The 15,279-nt window shown below is 36.7% G+C and overlaps 2 protein-coding genes across 6 annotated transcripts in view; one reads left to right on the top strand and one right to left on the bottom strand.

The window, feature by feature from the left end:
- The first annotated feature begins 276 nt into the window (after nucleotides 1-276).
- On the top strand, nucleotides 277-11,347 carry LOC147393130 (squamosa promoter-binding-like protein 12). Of its 5 annotated transcripts, XM_086456030.1 has the most exons (8): nucleotides 277-501; nucleotides 612-705; nucleotides 1,192-1,285; nucleotides 1,869-2,572; nucleotides 2,811-2,947; nucleotides 8,201-8,464; nucleotides 9,810-10,220; nucleotides 10,993-11,347. In XM_086456030.1, the coding sequence occupies exons 4-7, from the start codon at nucleotides 1,914-1,916 to the stop codon at nucleotides 10,166-10,168; spliced, it is 1,419 nt and encodes a 472-aa protein (XP_086312156.1). In that variant the 5' UTR covers nucleotides 277-501; nucleotides 612-705; nucleotides 1,192-1,285; nucleotides 1,869-1,913; the 3' UTR covers nucleotides 10,169-10,220; nucleotides 10,993-11,347. The 5 variants fall into 5 exon arrangements, with proteins under 5 accessions (XP_086312156.1, XP_086312158.1, XP_086312155.1 ...); XM_086456032.1 differs by lacking the exons at nucleotides 277-501; nucleotides 612-705; nucleotides 10,993-11,347 and adding exons at nucleotides 859-1,086; nucleotides 10,299-10,971; XM_086456029.1 differs by lacking the exons at nucleotides 277-501; nucleotides 612-705 and adding an exon at nucleotides 861-1,086.
- LOC147393129 (ranBP2-type zinc finger protein At1g67325-like) overlaps nucleotides 11,225-15,279 on the bottom strand; it is a 27,119-nt gene continuing 23,064 nt past the window's right edge. The window contains exon 10 of the mRNA XM_086456035.1: nucleotides 11,225-15,083. Within this exon, the coding sequence (XP_086312161.1) occupies nucleotides 14,727-15,083 (357 nt within the window). The 3' untranslated portion in view covers nucleotides 11,225-14,726. The remainder of the gene's footprint in view (nucleotides 15,084-15,279) is intronic.

Raw genomic sequence — 15,279 nt, 5'->3', positions numbered from 1 at the left:
TATTTTCAAATTATAAATAAGTTAATAACGCATACGTCTCGGTCTCGGACGAGTTTTAAAACCATGATATGGACGAGACGAGACGAGACGAGACGAGACGTGAAAAGGAGTTTTAAAACCATGGGACTCAATAATGGTCTTTCATTGACCGCGTAGAAAGAAGACAATAGTGTAATAAAACAAGAATTGATTACGTGTTCAGACTACAGCTTTTAACGATCTCATCTCAAATATTTCTCTTTCTTGAAGAATTTGACTCTTTTGATTTGCAACCAACCAACGATGATTTTGGTGGGAAAGAAAAAGGAACAAATGTGTTTCTGTTGAAGAAACAATCTTTTGATTTTATTGGATTATCTCTACAAATTATCAAGTGTCGTGGATTAGGTTTTCGAAGTAATTTCAAGAAGAAACAGTGAAATAATGTGTGGATCGTTAGAAGAAAAAGAATTTCAGGAGATTTTTATGTCTGTTGGTGGTGGTTGTTTCATCATCTATACGGTAAAAAAAAAACCCTAATTATTTAAAATCCATTTTATTTTCACCTTATATTAAATAAATGTGATGGTAAAAAAGGGATTTTTTTTTTATTGCTTTTTTTAACGAAACAGCGTCAGAATAGTTAAAGCTGTTGCAGATTCGCTCAGAAATAGTTGGATCGAAAGTAGATTCCAAAAGCAAAGGCATTTATGTTGAAGAAAAAAGGTTGGTTTGTTTCATCTGGTAAAAAAAAAAAAAAAAACAGAGAAACTGAGAGAGAGAGAGAGAGAGAGAGAGCAGTAAAAAAAAAAAAAAAAAAGGAGCAAATTTACTGAGATAGATTGAAAGCTGTTGATGCTTTAAATAGCTGAGAGACTAACTTTATAAAGTTTGGAAGGGATCTTTGTGATTTATTTATATGTGTTTTATCTGCCCAAATCAGAAGTGAGAAAGAGAAATTACATGATGGGTTGCTTAGAGAGATTTGATTGGATTCCAACATTTCTGTGTTAATAAAGGTGGAGAATTTGGGATTTAAGGTGATGAAGACGTTTCCGAACTCCCCCAAGAGTCAATGGGTTTGAAAGTGATGCTTTCTCTTGTTTGGTTACTGCCTAACCCAACTCTCTCTCTCTCTCTCTCTTTCTATCTCTGTCTGTGGAGTTGGGTTTAACAACTTATGATCAATAACTGTTTGTGATGCTTGTTTAGGTTAAGGTAACAAGTGATCTAACTTGGGTCTTTGAAGGAAAGACAAATACTGTTTAAGTTTCTGCTGAAATAGAGATGCCCACCATTTTTGGAGGTAATATGAACCACTTTTCTTTTCTTTTTTTTCTTCTTCTGTTGTTGATGTATCCAATAGTAACGAAATACTAGGAATTGTTTGAAATCTTTGTAAAATTCTCCGAATAAGAGAGCAGTCAATTAATCGCCGAATAGAGTAACAATTTTACTCTGCAGCCTCAAAATTGTATCCTCTTCAACCTTCAAATCTCAAGAACAAGATAGGTTTTTTATGGAGGTTGAAGATGATGGGTGGTTTTGTATATTTCCCAAATTTTTTTACGAAACTTTCCTGAAAGTATCTGAATTAACCGAACTGAACCCCCCAACGGATAATTGCTGAATCTAAACTTAATTAATATATCAGCGTAAAAGGATGTTTGTCCAATTTGGTTGATCAAGTTTGCGGTTTCTAATCTTTTTCAAATTCCATGCCCCTCTTGTTCTTCCATTATGTTTGGTGTGATTTCAGCTAGTTTCTGTGTAACTTAGCATGGTATCTACAATTCCTTCCTATTATTCTCTAAATCCTGAACGATATATATATGTATATATTTTACTCATTTGAGTTATTGAACGTGGGATCTTGCGGTGTGATGCAGATTTGGGGTGATTTTAAGGAGAACATTTTGTGTGAAGTTCTTCCTATGATGGAGTGGAATGCGAAGACTCCCTTTCAGTGGGATTGGGAGAACCTGGTGATGTTCAATGGAAAAGAAATTGAGATTCCCAAACAGATACAATCAACAGAATGGGGAATCAACAGTGAGTCTCTATATTTGTCTGGAGATGTTGGTGGTTCTGGTTCTGATTTGGGAAATGGTTCTTCATCTAAGAGCTCGATCTCGGCTTCCGTCAATTCTTCATCAAACTTGGGAACTAAAATGTCCAAGTCCAACTTTGAGGCAGTTAATGGTTTTGCCAAAGAAGTTAGTGAGGAAAAAGAATTGGGGAGGGTAGAGGATAATGGAACTTCTCCAAGATTACGGGCTTCAGTAGGTTGTAACGAATCACTGATTGGTTTAAAGCTTGGTAAGCGAACTTACTTTGAAGATGTTTGTACTGGGAGCACCATTAAGCCCTCATCTTTTTCTGTGATTCATACGTCATCCATTTCTACAACAAAGAGATCCAGAGCATCTTATCAGAGCACGGAGTCCTCAATTTGCCAAGTCGAAGGTTGCAAGCTTGACCTCACCTCAGCTAAAGATTACCATCGGAGGCATAGAGTCTGTGAAAGCCATTCCAAATGCCCGAAAGTCATTGTAGCTGGTCGAGAGCGGAGGTTCTGCCAGCAGTGTAGCAGGTAAATTTCATAGCTGACTGCTGATTGTTTTGAAAGACCCTTAATTATGAGGGATTTGTTGATTTCTCTCATTTAGATTTCTCATATTATTAGTAGGTTTAGTAGTGATTCGATGTCAAATGGATTGATTTTACTGTCTATTGTGGGTTCAAACTTTTTCTTTGTTTAATAATTTCTTAGTTATAAGGAATTGTTTCAAGGATGTTGACATGAAATCATCTGCTTGACCATGTTGGAGGTTCCATGATTTGGTCGAGTTCGATGAGAAAAAACGAAGCTGTCGTAGGCGTCTCTCTGATCACAATGCACGTCGCCGTAAACCACAGCCAGAGGCAGTCCAGTTAAATTCCACAAGGCTGACTTCATCATTTTATGGTACTGTCTCCTTGAATCCACTTCTCTTTCAGTATATTATGGAATTCCAGCACTCATCATATTAGCATGCCAGGTAAGCATGACTTTGTAGATTGACACCCCTTAAGCCTTATCGATGCTGGAGCATCTCCATGCAGGGTGGGATGGCCCACAAGGTGGAGCTCTTTGATGAGGGTGGCCCACAAGGTGGGTCCTATTGGTGGGGTACCCATGAGGTGGGACCTGGTGATGGGGGTGGCCCAAGATATGGGACTCACTAATGGGGAGGGCTTGACCAGTACTCAGGGCTATGAGATAAATTAATTTATCTCATGTTCCTCGTCAATTGTGGCTATTGTGGTGTATTGGCTAATTTCCCGTTTTAAATTGGTATCAAAGTAGGTCCCATGTTCAAGTCTCCTCAGCATGGGTGAATCGTGTGGGAGCATCTCCAGGCTGAGCTGGGTGGCCCATGAGGTGGGGCTCTATGGTAGGGGTGGCCCCCGAGGTGGGACCCTGTGTTGGGGTGGCCCACGAGATGGGACCCACTAAGTGGGAGGGCTTGACCAATACTCGGGGCTATGAGGTCAATGTCTTGCGTCACTTATATATTGTGATCAATTTAAACATTGAATTATTAATGATTTGTGTTCCTTCAAAAAGATATGTGAAACGAGTACTCCAGTGTTTTACATTTTTTACCAGTTGCTCAAGGTTATGATCATATGGTTAATCATCTTGAAATGCTTCTAGTGTGATCTAACTTTCTTTGGCTACATCTATTGTGTCTTCCTTTAACATTCGTATCAGTCAAAGCAGAATTGTGCCAAAATTGACATCTTTAACCATACTTGATAACATAGTAGCCGCCTCGCCTCATGCTGTGATATATTCCTTTCACTAAATCATCCACGTGATGCCTTTTACCTACACCGAATGCATACCTGTTAAATTCGTGACCAGGTTCTCAGTACTCCAGTTAGCATGTTTGGAACTTCTCTTTGTACAATTATGTGGAAATTCAACTGATATGGTAGATATTTAATTGTGGATCAACGATCAGCATCTTTATATTCAACCAACAAAATGTAGCTGAAGAAAAACAGCAGAAATCAACACAATGTGTACATGTCGGGGGTTTATGGAGCCCTTGTCTCTTGTATGTAGCTTTGTGCAATTCTTCTTCTTGTGTTAATGTGACAATGTTGAGAAATGTTACGAAGTTCAGATGTAGATGTGGAGGTATTAAAATAATTGCCAAATGTCTAGAATTTGCACCAGACCCTGAAATAAATTGGAATTTTATGAGGCACCTTGTTCTAGTGGTGCTTGACATGGGGCATGCATGAAACTCAATCCCCAGGATGTTGGTTCTCTGTTTCTCTTCCTTTCTTTCCCCTTTGTCTTATACTTTATCCTGGCTTGGTTTCTTATTAACTATAAAAGAATTAGAATTCTTCTAGAGTAGGGAGGATCGTGAGGAAGAGTTGCACTTCTTGAAACGGTTCGGCAGGTGCAACCAGACTGACAGGCAACCTTTAAATAAAGGTTCCATGGACATGTATGAGCCTTGTTGGGAAGTGGGGGTTGAGAATAGCAAACACAGAATTTAACTCAATTTTTATTTTATTTTATATATAAGTAGAAGTTAACTCAAACTCCTAATAAGGATAGTAAAGATAATTAATATAAGAGTGATAAAGTAAATAACTTAAACTATTAATAATGTGTAACAGGGATAAAGTAAAAAAGACAATTTAACTACATAGACATGCCCTTGTGTGACTTAGCTAGATCTATTGACAGTAGATATGCATCTACTCTCATCATAGGTTTTAATTGATTGTCATCCTTAAGATTATAAGTCTTTGATTTTGAAGCCAGTGATTATTTCTATCATTTTTTTTTCGAGTGTTTTTTTCAATCATTTCTAGAAAAAGAATTTATCAAATTTACTGCACTTTAAGAAGTATTTTGGGCTGCTTAGTGCATAATCAAAAAAGAGAAAAGGTGAACAATTACTTGAAAATGCACTGAAATATTCAGTTGATCCGTGTATGTACATGCTTAAAACCACGAACACCCATAACCAATGCACCTACCTGCAAAGGTTTTTTCTAGAGGTCTTAGAAAGAAATCACCTCGGACTGGGAGGTAAGAGGCTTACCTTGTATCATTGCACATGATATAGGTCAGGTGAATTTCAGATCCAAGTGAACCTGGATCCAGATCTAACTCTAGAGGGGTTGAACCAAATCATGGTTTGATTTGGATCCATATTCAACCTGAGAATCCGGTTGGATATGAAGAGTGAATCAAAGTTGTTGCATTCACATACCCACTACCATTCAAATCTTTTGGTTTATATTATGTTTTATTCTTAAAACTTCAATTTCCTAAATGTGCCCCAGTGAGACCCATCCTTTCGAATAGGACCATAGCTAGGGATCATATCTGCTAAAGCAGGTAGAGAAGGTTGTTTCTCAATCAATTTCATGCCATAAATCCCTGTTGAAGAAGATTCATAGTTCATACTGTAGAAAGCAAGGTACTAAATTTCAGTTGCAGTGTCTATATCAGTCAGCCTGGAAATGGAAATATTTCAACCAGTATGGAAATTAATACAATTTTCATGAAAATGCTGGAAATATTGGACAATGATGTAAGTTGAGGAAGTTCTAATTAAATTGTAGAAAAATGGTAAATCATATATGAAAACACACTAACTACAATAAATAGGGAATAGTGCATCTCTCCTGATGCGGGCCATCTCCTCTCAAGGAACGATTTCCTATATCTCTTCAAAGAAGTTGCTTCTGATCCACAATTTCATGTTGGATGGTGGATCTTGGATTCAATATGAACTTTAACAACTGTGAAATCATGTCCTTGTCCAACTTGATACGCATAATCTCTGTGGTGTCAATCCTCTCTCGGATGACTGGAGAATCTGGCGAAGAAGTGATGATGGGGTGTTCTTTGTTAATTCCTTCTATTCTGTTAGGTCATTAAGTTGTTCTAATCCCTTGTTTCTTGAATCCATGTTCTAGAATTCTAAAATCCCATATTATACTTCTCAAAAAAAAAAGAATTCTAAAATCCCATCCAAGTTGGCTTTCTTTGTCTAATCGGCGACCTTAGATAGGTTATTAACAGTTCATCATCTTGTGACTAAGGGTGTTTCTTGTGCCAATCGGTGCTACTTGTGCAAATGTAATGGGAAGTCTGATGAACACCTTCTGTTACATTGCACTTTTTCTAGGATTATCTGATCTCACTTCCTTCCATTATTCAAATATTGTGGTTGTTCGCTAGATCTATTGCTGCAATTTTTCAATGTTGGTTTTCTTTGTGCTTTGGAGGAAGGAAGAGGATTCTATGGGGGCTAATGCCCTTTGCCATATGTTGGTGTTTGTGAAAGAGATAAAAAAATGGGCATTTTAGGGGAAGAAGAACAATATCTCTGATGATATTATTAATTTGTTGTTTTAGGCTTATCTGTTTTGGTGTAAGATATTTTTTAATATAAAGGTATTTTCTTTTGAGGACTTCATATTTAAATGGGAATCATATGTTTGAATAAAGCAGGTGTGCTACTTTTTTTTTATATAAGGAATGAGGTTTTTGTCTTTCTTTCTCTTGTAGGTCGGTCTTCTCGCACTAACTTTTCTTCTTAAGTTTTATTTATCAAAAACCAAAAATGCAATGGGGTGTGGAAATGAAGATCGGTAATGTTTTGCTACACATTGACACTTTTATCCAAGAGCTCGAACACCAAAATGAACTATGTCCTACATAGAAATGAGATGCACCTTAATATGTAAAACACTTCAGTGAATGAGCTATTAACTAATACACTCTTGCATTATGTGTATATATAAACATTTTTAAATATGTATGAATAAATTATTAATATATCCATTTCCAACTTATTAAAACATGGATGGTCGTATGTGCATGCATACTTGAATGTGCTAATATGCTTAGAATAATAAAAGTAAGATGATACATTGATACCTAACTAATTATAATGCAAATATAATAATAAATGTGTTATTAGAAGTTTTTTAGTACTATAATTAATACTTCACTTTTATAAATTTTATCAATATTTTTAGGATAAAATTCTCAATTAAATATTATGGTTGACATTTACTGTTTATTGAAATATTTCCCCCGAAATCTTGCATCTTTATACTTGAAATTTGATTATTTCGATGAAATATTTCGCGAAATGAAGATTGATTTCCTAGAAAGCCTCTTCTTCAAAATCTCTAGCAACCTTCATGAGATCTTCCTTGATAAACTTCCCAACAGGCACTAAAAAAGGCCATCGTGAAACCTATCCGATACCCAACTACATGGTATAGTTCATCCCAAAACAAAGCACTCTCCCTTCCAATTGAGGGTCCATAAATTCCCGGGGAAACCCACGAAAAGCCCTCCCCCAGTTGAGAGAGAGCGCACCCACCAGGATTACAGAAACGTTGAAGACCATTTTTTTTCCACATTACTACGATTCCTCTAGCTGAACCTATCTTACCAGGAGGACACACCAGTCAATATCCTATTTCCTTGAATTTCTTAGACTATTCTATCATTCATAATCACCAATTTAGTCTCCTGCAAAAGTACTAACAATGATGGCTGATTTCAGCATGGCTTTCTTAGATTTACTCCCCAAAACTCTATGTTCTAGGAAATAATTTTCACTAACATGGGTTAATTCTTGGTTTTCTCCCTCTCCTACACTCTGTACTTGATCTAGGAGAGAAATCATTCAGACCACAGTCCAGTCTTCTGGTTTCCATATAAAATCTTGATTTACCCTTTTGGTTTTATTATTTTATTTTTTTGGGATTCCCAACCTCTGAATCCTGTTAAATAGTTCCTGAATTTCTAAATATCACCCAAAATCTTCTGAGTAATTCAGCAGCAAACGTTCGGCATGATTGACCAGAGTAGTAGTGCACTTGACCTAGTGGGGGTTATTGCTAGTCTTGTCTTGCGCCACACATATGTTCAAATTACAGATTTTTTCATATTCATCAGTTATTTTATGCAATCATTTTCCTTTTTCTTTTTATTATTTACTTCAGTTTTTCTGACCTTTTCATTATTTATTTTATCCTTCTCATGCATGATATTTCTTGACATCAGGTGATACTCTCTTCTCACTTTCTAGAAAACCATCAGACAACCATGCAAATAAGATTTTTTTTCGAATGCCCATATTCATTATCTGATATGATTTGATTGTCTTGAAATTTACAGATAGGAGGCAACAGATGAGTCTTGTGCTGGACAGGGTTCCACTTGTTCATACAAGGCCAACTGCAAATCCAACATGGGAAAGCACATGTGACTTTAAGGATGCACAAGAGAAAGGGTCTTCGATGAAACCTGCAAAAGCAGGAGGGATTGGCCGGCAGGTGCATTTCCCCATCAATGATCTGCCAAATGCCATTTCTATGCTTCATCACAACTCCAATAGGCTCTTTCCATTCAAGGGAACCACTGCGGAGGTCCTCAATCAAGGTATGCTTTGCTTTCCCTTCCCAATAAAGAGGAAAGAAAAAAAATTGCTCTATTCTAATTCCTTTAATTTTTCAAATGTTACAAAATTGCTTCTGGTGTATGCTCCTCCTCAAAGGTACATGTGCACGTATCAGGAAGTAGAAAGTGTCACAACCCATATATTTGTTTCACTATTGAACTCTGTCTAGAGCCATACTCTTCTGTTAAGGACAGTATCTTCTAGATATTTTCTTACCTCTGATGCAAACCAGCCTTTTTCTGACCCCTTTAAGTAAACAATTGTTTTATAGTTCTCTGGTGACTGTTGCACTTGATTTCTAAGTAAAACATTTGTACTGCTAGAAGAAATTGATAATCTGTGGTTCACATGAATTTCATATTGAGAATCAAAAGAACGAACAGAAGACTAAGGTTTCTCCAGAGCTTCATTGATTTTTTGCTTGCTCTTCCATTTCCAATGGTTGTTTGATTTTCATATTCTAAAGATAAAATTTCACTTTGATCGTATCTCCCTTTTGTTTAATAAAATTTTGGCTGCATCACACAGGCTTCATTTTCCCATTATTAAATTAGAAATCTGTTAAATATGAAGAATCATAAAAATTGAAGACTTCCTTAAAAGGTTCCACCGTCCATCTGAAATTTCACATATAATATCTATAGTGACAATTCTGTCCCAACATTGTTTGTATTATATTATATTATATTATATTATATATAGGGAAGGGTTACATGGGCCACATGGACTGCCATGCTAGCCCAAATGACACCTCAACCCTCTAAGATTCATGGTCTAGATTAGATTTGAAAGAATAAAAATAAAAATAAAAATTCTTCTGCTGATCAAATGCTTCGAAAATGAACATTTACTCAACTCTCAAATTTAAAATATGTTGATCAACTGTGAAAAATGTTTTTCTTTTTTATTTTTGTTTAGAGTAATTAGAATTGTGCTCCCTACATCCACTAATGCACCATATGATGTTGTAGGGTACCACATGGGCATGCAGTCCATATAGATTTAGCGTAATTGGTTCCATCAAACCCAATCTCATTTATATATGTATTTATGAAAATGTAAAATTAGCACCCTTTAGTTAAGCTGGGGAAGATGTGATCTAGGTCTCTCTTGTTGTATACACTAAAGAAAAGCAAAAGTTGGCCGCAGTTCAATTGGTATGCCAGCTGATGAGTCAAACCAACAAAATTCTTATAGAAAGTGTACCTTATCATCAAATAAATATTGATTATCCATGTTTTGCAAGTTTATTATAAAAGAGTTGGTGTTTTCTCCTTCATTTCCATGGTGTTCATGTTATTACTCTTATAATAAGGTGACTACCAGTTTCAGGTCTGGAAGCACCTTTGACCGCATCTAACTTGGATGCAACTTCGGGCCTTCAACGTGCTCTCTCTCTTCTGTCAAATAGTACTGCATGGGGTTCAGGTGAACCCGATCTCACTTCTCTCAACCAGATTATGCATGTGAATCATGTTGTCCACCCCATTGAACCGCCAGTGATGCAAATGGTTTCCCAAGGCTATCCCTTTACTTTGTCAGAGTATTGTCAGGCCAAACAACAAGAAGCTGAATCGAGGGTGCATTCGTTGACCTTTGAAAATAATAGCAGCAATCAGTTTCAAGAGTCTCAACTGTTTAAAGCACCATATGACTCTGGCTTTTACGCCAATCAGCAAAACTGATTGCTAGAACCCAATTTTACATTATCCCAGCCTAAAGAAACTAATATTAAAGGTCAGTGAATTCTCATTTTCTTGTGTATTTATTTGAGTTCTCATATTTTACTTTTTCTTCTTATTCAATATTTTGTAGTGAAAGAATCATGACCCTGCTCGGTGACAGTAGAAAATATATCAAGGCCCTGTTTGAGTTGCCTGCAAAATGCTGTAAATTTGCAACGTTTTTTTTTCTCGTCGTAGAACTTTGCGGTCTTTTGCAATGATTGTTGGGACGGCTAAGTTTTGTGTCATTTCTTAAGGAAAGTTGTGTGCACACAAAACGACAATATGCGGTTTTGGAGGTCAACCAAGCAAAGCACCCAACGAAATTTTAAGCAATATGAGGGGCAACCAAGCACAAGAAATGTTGGGTCCTTGACAATAGTTGTCCTTTGGGAGAGAAATCTCCCATTACTCTGAACTGCCCAAGTATGGTCTATTAGAACATGTATGTGAAAGAAAAGTGACCAACATTTGATGATTCCCACCTGCCATATATCCTACACCCCCAACCAAATAAAAGATAAAAAAGATCAGTTATTGTAACCATAAGGCGTTCGTTGCTTGTTGACTAGAACAATTCTGAAGCTGATGATCATAAAAAAGAATGGTTACTGTTATACGATTGGCTCCACTTTTGGTGTTGGAGACCCTTGGGCAGGACCCATTGAATATGAACCCCCACACAATCAGTAAACCACATGGCTTCTTTAGTATCATGCCATTCCCTGATAACCATTACAATCACTTATTTGTTCTATTCTTATAAATATGCATGCCATTTTCAGGGATCGAATCGATGTGATCTAGGTGTGAGACAAGGGAGCTAGCCAGCCACTTGGGAAAATTTTGGGGAGGATTAATTAAAGCAGGTTCTTTTCAGATTTTGAAGGCCTTCTGTTCCATCTGGTTCTGTTTCATCTAATTTCATTTTTCTTCTTTCAATGAAAGCTAACACTGCCCATTTTGAAAATTTTCAAGTATGTCACGAGGGTGCTGCATATTTAACAATCTCTCATCTTTTTCTTTTTTTTCTTTTTTTTTCTCTTTTCGTTTTAATCCTAGAAGACAACTGTGGCAAATAATACTTGGGAGGGACATGAAATTCCTTCACCAATGCGATAATAAATTTGGATTTGTGTATTTTTTTTTTTTTTGTTGACAATACATAGTAGGAAATGTGGTCTAAGCATGCCCTATATTACAATCGATGTTGCAAGGAGGTGACATTGCAGCACCAATCAGGAACAATGCCAAACCCACAGAGAACGTAGTCTATTCTTTTAACTTAAACTTCGCATATTGAAAACACGGTTGGTTGGTTGTGGTAATTGTCAATTTGGAGCATCATTTGTGGTGGTGGCGGTGGTGATCAGAAACAAAGCCAACCTCACAAGGGCTGATTTCTCCTACATCATGATTCTAATATGCCTTGTCTGTTCTTGAGTTCTTAAAAATAACCATGGTTAAGAGAGTGACAGGCATTCTGAGGGGAATAGTGGATAATGGATAAGGTAACTGTAAGTTTCTGAGAAAGAGTTGCTCATTGATTTCTCTTATCTTGAATGAAAGATTATATAGAAATATATAGAGGAGTTGGCTGCAATAAGCAAATTCTAAAATTAGGAACTAATCAAGCTAACAGAGGAAAGAGTCCTCCACTAATCTAGGAAATAAAATAACTGTGAGATCTGGTAATATACAGTCAGAAGCTCCTTATTAAGATATTTCTAAAATATTAGATATAATCCTTAAAAGTCCTAACTTCGACTGAGAATTCCACGCTCCCCCTCAAGTTGGGTTGTAAATATCGTACATGCCCAGCTTGTGACTCAACTCTTCAAAGATCGGTCTTGGAAGCGCTTTAGTAAGTATGTCTGCAGTTTGTGACCTCGGAAGAGTGTTAACCAGCTGCACTACTGCATTCTCAATTTTCTCTGAGATGAAGTGTTAATCTATCTCAATGTGTTTTGTTCTATCATGATGCACAGGATTCTTTGCAATGCTTTTATGGTAGTTTGATTATCGTAGAACATCTTGCTGAACTTCTCAACTGTTACTCCCAGCTCATAAAGTTGTCTTTGTATTCACATTCCTTCACAAATACCAAGAGCTAAGGCTCTAAATTCAGTCTCTGCATTGCTTCTTGAGACTACGGACTATTTTTTACTTCTCCATGTCACGAGATTTCCCCGAACATAAGAACAATACCCTGATGTCGATCTCCTATCTGACACATCTCCTGCCCAATCTGCATCTGAGAAGACTTCAACATTTCTCTTGTCATTCTTCTTGTATAATAAATCTCTTCCTGGAGTCATCTTAAGATACCTCAAGATCCTATTCACAGCTTCCATGTGTTCTTTTGTTGGGTTGTTCATAAACTGACTTACAACACTAATAGAGAAGTCAATATCAGATCGAGTGTGTGAGAGGTAGATAAGTCGGCCAACTAGTTTTTGATATCTCCCCCTGTCTACTGGTGCAGTTTCCTCTTCAGTTTCTATTTTCTTTGTAGAATCCATTGGAGTGTCTGCAGGTTTACATCCAAGCATACCTGTCACGTTAAGCAAATCCATAATATATTTACGTTGGGAGACAATTATACCTTTCTGCGATCGTGCCACCTTCATGCCAAGAAAGTATCTAAGGTTTTCGAGGTCCTTGATTTCAAATTCCTTAGCTAAAATCATCTTCAATCTCAGGAGTTCTTCCTCATAGTCAGTTGTTAGAATGATGTCATCGACACATACAATCAACATTGCTATTTTCCTTTCTGGATAAAATTTCACAAATAATGTATAATTTGCCTGACATTGAGTGTACCCATGTTTAATCACTGACTTTGCAAACTTGTCAAACCATGCTCGTGGAGATTGTTTGAGTCCATACAAAGATTTTTTAAGTTTGTACACCTTATTGTTGTTGAAGGAAGCTTCCAGTCCCAGAGGTATCTCCATATACACTTCTTTATCCAAGTCACCATTTAGGAATGCATTCTTGACATCTAATTGATGCAAGGGCCAATCTTGATTTGCTGCAAGGGAGAGGAGAACTCTGATAGTGTTGAGTTTGGCCACTAGAGCAAATGTTTCTTGGTAATATATTTCATACAATTGTGTAAAGCCCTTACCAACAAGGTTTTAAATCTCTCAATACTTCCATCGGCTTTATGTTTGATTGTAAAGATCTACTTACAACCAATTGGTTTCTTCCTAAGGGGAAGTTCTAAGATTACACATGTGCCATTTTTCTCCAAAGCTCCAATTTCTTCTCTGACTGCTTTTCTCCACTTTGGGTTTTTGAGAGCTTCCTGAATAGAGCTAGGGACCTGTACGTTGTCAAGAGCATAAACAAATGCATAATAGGAAGGTGTCAAACCGTCATATGAAATAAATCTGCAAATAGGATAATTCGTGCATATTCTAACACCTTTTCTCAGAGCAATTGGAATATCTGAATCATTAATAGTAGGAGCAACAATACTTTTACTTGAGTGAATTTCAATTGGTTTTGGATCTGATTCAGATTCTTGGTTATATGTGAGAGGTGTTGTGTGCTTTATCTCCCTCTTAGACTTCTTCCTCTTCCTAACATAGACACGAAACTCATCATTTGCAATATGTGGTGATGAAAGATGACTCTCGGATTGGTGGACTGGTAACTGAGGTGGCATATTGATTTCAGGATTTGAAGGATGGTTGATTTCTGGATAAGTGACTGAAACAGGTTGTGGTGGCTGTGAGGAGTCCCTGGGCTGAAGAGTATGGTCTGGATTGGTTTCAATACCATGAATAGTGTCCCAAAATTGATATACCCTCATGTTCTCCCCCTGAATATTCGATTTGGGGTAATAGGATTGATGTTCAAAGAATGTCATCCATTGAGTTATACACCTTTCTAGTTATAGGAGTGTAACACGTATAACCTTTTTTATTTGAGGAGTATCCGATAAAGATACATTTGATGGATTTAGGGTCTAATTTGCTACGATGTTGTTGAGTATGTGAACAAAAATTGAGCACCCGAATATTTTAGGAGGAAGTGAGGAGATGATTTTAGTATGTGAGAAGGAGTTAAGGAAAACTTGGAGTTTGGAATTTTAGAACTCTAGAGGGCATTCTATTGATAAGGTATGCAGTTGTAAAGACTGCTTCTCCCCAAAATTGTTTTGGAACGTGAGTAGAGAACATGAGAAATCGTGTTATTTCTAACAAATATCTGTTTTTTCTCTCTGCAACCTCATTTCATTGGTGAGTGTCGACACAGGAACTCAAGTGAATTATGTCCTGACTCAAGAGATAGGTACTGAGGATGGATTTGAAGTATTCTCTGGCATTATCAATTTTTAGGAGTTGGATCTTGGTTTGGAATTGAATTTGTATCATGGAGTTGAAATTTTGAAAAATTTGGCCAACTTCAGATTTTTCTTTCATAAGAAATATTTAGGTCAATCTAGTGTGGTTATCAACAAAGGATACAAACCAACGTGTTCCTTTCATATTTTTAATTCTTGAGGGCCTCACACATCACTATGAATCACAAAAAATGGATGAGATAGTTTATATGATAGAATAATATAATGGTTCTGAGTATGTTTGGCAAATTGACAAATTTTACAATTGAAAATTTTCGAACTTTTATTGATAAACAAAGAAGGAAATAATTTTTCAAGGTATATGAAATTTGGATGACCAAGGAAATAGTGCCATAACATAATCTCACTATCTTTATTGACACTGGAATTTAAAACTAACCGACTCTTAAAAGACACACAACTTGCATTCTGAGCTTGTTTTCTTGGAAGAGAATCGTCTTTGAGAAGATAGAGTCTAGAACACAGCTCAGCACTACCAATCGTCCTCCCCGAATCCAATTCCTGAAATTCACACAAATTTGAAAAAAATATAGTGACGCAGTCAAGATCACAAGTCAATTTACTGATTGAGAGCAAATTACAGTCTAAATTAGGGACATGGAGAACAGAGTTTAGATTTAGGTCCTTTGTAACCCGGATTGAACCGGTTCCTACAACTTTAGATAGAGATCCATCAGTTATTCGGACTGTGATTCTC

The sequence above is a fragment of the Akebia trifoliata genome, chromosome 10, assembly GCF_017979445.1.
Source record: "Akebia trifoliata isolate Shusen 1 chromosome 10, ASM1797944v1, whole genome shotgun sequence".
Classification (NCBI taxonomy): domain Eukaryota; kingdom Viridiplantae; phylum Streptophyta; class Magnoliopsida; order Ranunculales; family Lardizabalaceae; genus Akebia; species Akebia trifoliata.
The sequence above is the reverse complement of the archived record's forward strand: the minus strand, read 5'-3'. Positions and strand labels throughout refer to the sequence as shown.

Coding starts and splice junctions, on each gene's coding strand:
- LOC147393130 (XM_086456030.1), top strand. CDS start 1,914: ATGATGGAGTGGAATGCGAAGACTCCCTTTCAGTGGGATTGGGAGAAC. Junction 2,573..2,810: donor TTCTGCCAGCAGTGTAGCAG/GTAAATTTCATA, acceptor ACCATGTTGGAG/GTTCCATGATTTGGTCGAGT. Junction 8,465..9,809: donor TGCGGAGGTCCTCAATCAAG/GTATGCTTTGCT, acceptor GGTGACTACCAG/TTTCAGGTCTGGAAGCACCT.